This window comes from Neomonachus schauinslandi, chromosome 1, assembly GCF_002201575.2.
Source record: "Neomonachus schauinslandi chromosome 1, ASM220157v2, whole genome shotgun sequence".
NCBI lineage: Eukaryota > Metazoa > Chordata > Mammalia > Carnivora > Phocidae > Neomonachus > Neomonachus schauinslandi.
In genome coordinates, this window is record NC_058403.1 from 209,154,546 (window position 1) to 209,158,704 (window position 4,159).

Sequence of the window (4,159 nt, forward strand, 5' to 3'; positions counted from 1 at the left end):
CCTCCCAGCCTGACCCTCCCCCCAGCCCCATCCTCCCAGCCCTATCTCCCAGCCTTCCCGGGAGGGGAGACCCCACCCCACCCCGCCTCCCCGGCCGTGAGACCACGCCCCCTTCTGGCTTCCAGGGAAATGAAGCTTCTCACACTCCCGGAGACACACACTTCACCTTTCTAGACAGTTCCTGGAGAGGAAGCCCTGCCCTTTCCCAGCACCCTCCTTCTCACCTATTCGCCCCTTCCCCCCTCCCTCGCCACCGTTGGCCTGAGGCCATTTCTCTCTGTCGCCCTCCCCAGGCCGGTAAGATGTTCAATTACACGCACAGGCGGAAAGTGTGCGACGCCCTCTTCATCATCTTCTCCTTGGTCTTCTTCTATACTCGCCTCGTGCTCTTCCCTACGCAGTGAGTCTGCCTTCCCACTGGTTGGGGAGCAGGGAGGGAGGGCATGTCTGAGATCCAGGCCTGCCTCACCCTCAGTTTCCTGACCCATGGTGTTGGGGGTGTTGGCTGGGAGGCTTCCAGGAGAAGGCAAGGAAAGGTGTTCCTGGCACTGGGCACGGCATTCTGGGCTCAATCATTCTCCCCTGTGCCCGGAACATGGAGGAGGAGGCAGGGTTGGACACCCACTCACTAAAGTCTTTGCCCAGTCTGTTTGCTGATGAGGGAGCAACATGAAGATACCTGCTCAAGTGGAGCTGACGTGGCATGGGTGGGGACTATAGTAAATAAGGCAAACAAGTAGAATATAAAGCATGAGAAAGTGATGTGCTAAAGAGAAAATGAGGTCGGGAAGGGCACAGGAAGTGTGTAGGTAGTTGGAATTAGGCTGGTCAGGGAAGACGTCACTGATGGCATTCATACAGAGAGACTGGAGAGAGAAAACCTGTACTGATCATAGGCGAAGAGTGGTCCAAGCAGCAAGCACAGCATGTGCAAAGGCCCTGGGGCAGGACTGGGCCTGCTGTGGAGGTACAGCAAGGAAGCCCATGTGGCTGGAGCAGAGTGAGCGAGGGGGAGACAGGGAAGAAGGGATGGACCGGGCAGGTCATTCCGGGCTTTGGGGGCCTCAGGAAGGACTTAGGCTTTTACCCCAGTGAGGAGGGAGCCCTGGAGGGCTGTGGGCAGAAGAGGGACAGACCTGGCTCAGGCTCACAGGCGCCCTCTGGTGGCTGCTGGGGAACAGCTGGTGAGAGGCCTGAGCAGGAACTGGGGAGGCCTGGGGAGGCCGAGCCCAGGGGACTGCGCTGGCCCAGGTGAGCCATGGTGGGGCTGGACCACTGCAGGTGACAGAGGTGAGTACACTCGGGGTCACTCGAGGGTCATGAAACAGGCATGCGCTCAGAGTTGCTGCTTGAGGAGCAGGTGCTCAGCTTTGGCTGTGCTGGTTTAAGGGGTCTGTCTAGAACCCCAGGCTTCTAGACAGAGACGCACATGTCCAGAGTTTGCAGCCACAAGACTGGATGGGGTCACTGGGTGACCTGGAGCCCCCGATATTTGCAGGTCAGGGCAGCCTGTGGAGGAGACAGGAATGCGGGTCCCTGAAGGCCCAGGAGGAGAGCATCAGGAAGGGAGGGCCAGCTGCCTGGGCAAGGCTGGCCACTGGTGACCCCACAGCCGAGCCGGGGGCGGGGCGGGGCAGGGCGGGGCGGGGCGAAAGCTCACTGCCTGGGGGGCCAGGGGCCAGGGGGGCTCTGAGGAGGGGAGAGAAGGTGTGAAAGGGCACACAGGGGAGCAGTTAGACCACTAAGCATCCCCTTAGGGTTCACGGTCATGAATGCCCAGTCAGCAAGTGTGTGTTCTAACAGTTTAATATGACCAGGTGAGAGGGGCACTTAAATGCCCAGCTAAAGAACATCGCGATCCCTCTGGGGGGCAGAGGGAGCAATGGAAGGTGCTGGAACCAGGAGGGTCACACAAGTGAGAGGTCCCAGGGACTGGCGGCTGCGGCCGCTGCTGAAGCCCCATCTCCCCCCTGCTCCGCTGCTCTAGGATCCTCTATACCACGTACTACGAGTCCATTGCCGAGTGGAGCCCCTTCTTTGGCTACTACTTCTTCAACGTCCTGCTGATGGTGCTGCAGCTGCTGCACGTGTTCTGGTCTTGCCTCATCCTCCGCATGCTCTACAGCTTCCTGAAGAAGGGCCGGGTAGGGCCGGGGAGGCGTGGCTCGTGTGTGCCCCCCTGCAGCCCCCAGGCCCAGCCCGGCCCAAGCCTCACGCCCCAAGCCTCACGCCCCCTCCCTGTTCCCCAGATGGAGAAGGACGTCCGCAGCGACGTGGAGGAGTCCGATTCGAGCGAGGGGGAGGCGGTCCAGGAGCACGTGCCGCTGAAGAACGGCGCTGCTCACAGGGCCGGGGCAGCCCCCACGGACGGCCCTCGGAGCCGGCTGGCCGGGCGGCTGGCCAACGGGCACACGCCGGCCACGTAGCCAGCTGAGGACTGGCCTCGAGGGCCGGCCCCCAGTGCCCCGTGGCTGGGATGTGTGGGGCGGCTGGACCGGTGGCCCTGGGGCCAGCTCTGGAGACAGGGACGGCCCTCCCCCGGGGGAGGCGGGGCGAGGGCTAATGATCTCTCTCCAGCCCCTTCCTTTTGCCCGCCCTTCCCTTCTCCCTTCCCTTCCCTTGGGCAGCTGGACAGAGCTGGGGAGGGCGCTCAGCAGGCCGCCACTGCGGCCTGCCAGAACCAGCTCCGGGCCAGAAGGAGTCCAATAAAACGAACGGAGCCAAATTCTCTGAGAGCTTATGTCCCTGTTAGAGTTCCTCGTCCAACCCCGGAGGCCCCGAGGGGACTCTAATTCCATATCCTACTGATGAGACCCTCATCTTCACCCCAAGACACATGCCCACCCCCAGGGGACTCAGCAGGCAGTGCGTCGAGACCCCCCCCCCCAGGTGAGTCCCTGGCTCCCAGCCAAGACTAGAGCCACGCCACCTCTTTCCAACCGGGGCCGCCCTGGGCCAGCCACTCACAGACCCAGCTTAAAGGGGAGAAGGCCCTAGGCTCACCCAAGTCAGGCTGGGCAGCCCCTGCTCGAGGCTGGCAGAATCCCAGGGCCTCCGTGGAGACACTGAAATGGGGCCCAGGGGATGAGTTCCAGTGGGCTCCCCCAGGATCAGCCTGGGTGAGGTCACCACCTCTGCAGGAGCTCTGCGGGAAGGTGTTGAGGGTCCGGGAATCACACTACAAGCGCCCCCGCCGTGCAGGGCCAGATGTGCTGCCCCCGGGGGCACCAAAGAGGAGAAGAGGCCTGGGATCCAGAGGTGGCAGAGGACAGGGACACGGGGGAGAGGAAGTGTGTGAAAGGCCAGGTCATTGAGAGCGAGAAAGGAGAGAGAAAGGACCCTAGAGGGGCAGAGGTGGAAGAGGAAGGGGGCGGTAGGAGGGTGGGGGAAGGGGAGGAGACCACCAAGCTGGGCCCTGGGGCGGGCAGTGGGGGGCAGGAAGCGGGGCAGGGGTATGGATCTGGTCGATCTGCTCAGCAAAAGGGACGAGAAAGGCCCTGCTTTGTTGCCCCTTGGGAGAGACAACAGGAAGAGGGACTGGAAGGACAGGGAAGGGGGCGCAAATAGGAGCTGCAGGTGGCACAGGAACAAGCAAGCACACAGGAGGCGAGAAAGGAGAGACACTGAGGGGTCGGAGAAAGAGGCGCCAGGAGAGGAGGCAGGCAGCGTGAGCCGGGCGGGGCTATGGGGAGCTGGAGAGATGTTCAAGACTAGATGGAAAGACCTGGAGGGAAGAGAAAGGAGAGAACAAGAACCAAAGCAGGAGGGGTCCCTGGGTGGCTCAGTCGGTTAAGCGGCTGCCTTCGGCTCAGGTCATGATCCCAGGGTCCTGGGATCGAGCCCCTGCATCGGGCTCCCTGCTCAGCGGGGAGCCGCCTTCTCCCTCTCCCGTTCCCCCTGCTTGTGCTCTCTCTCTCTCTGCCAACTAAATAAATAAAATTGTGTAAAAAAAAAAGAGAGAAGCAATGTCAATTATCCCTCCGTTTTTAAACATCTGTGAAGAGAGCTGATCTGAGGAGGAGGAGGGAGGAAGGAGGCGGGCAGGTGGTCCACAGGAAGGGTGTGAATGGAAGGACACTCATGCTCACTCAGCATAAGCAGGGGGCAGCTGAAGACTGCAGTGAAATCCCTTTCTCACCAGCTGTCCTGATACAGACAC

The 4,159-nt window shown here is 61.6% G+C and overlaps 1 protein-coding gene across 4 annotated transcripts in view; it reads left to right on the plus strand.

Moving 5' to 3' along the window:
- CERS4 (ceramide synthase 4) overlaps window positions 1-3,796 on the plus strand; it is a 31,195-nt gene extending 27,399 nt beyond the window's left edge. For all 4 annotated transcript variants that reach the window (XM_021705102.2, XM_021705103.2, XM_021705101.2 and 1 more), the window contains 3 exons: window positions 294-400; window positions 1,988-2,144; window positions 2,250-3,796. In XM_021705102.2, the coding sequence (XP_021560777.1) occupies window positions 294-400; window positions 1,988-2,144; window positions 2,250-2,426 (441 nt within the window). In that variant the 3' untranslated portion in view covers window positions 2,427-3,796. The remainder of the gene's footprint in view (window positions 1-293; window positions 401-1,987; window positions 2,145-2,249) is intronic.
- The last annotated feature ends 363 nt before the right edge of the window (window positions 3,797-4,159 follow it).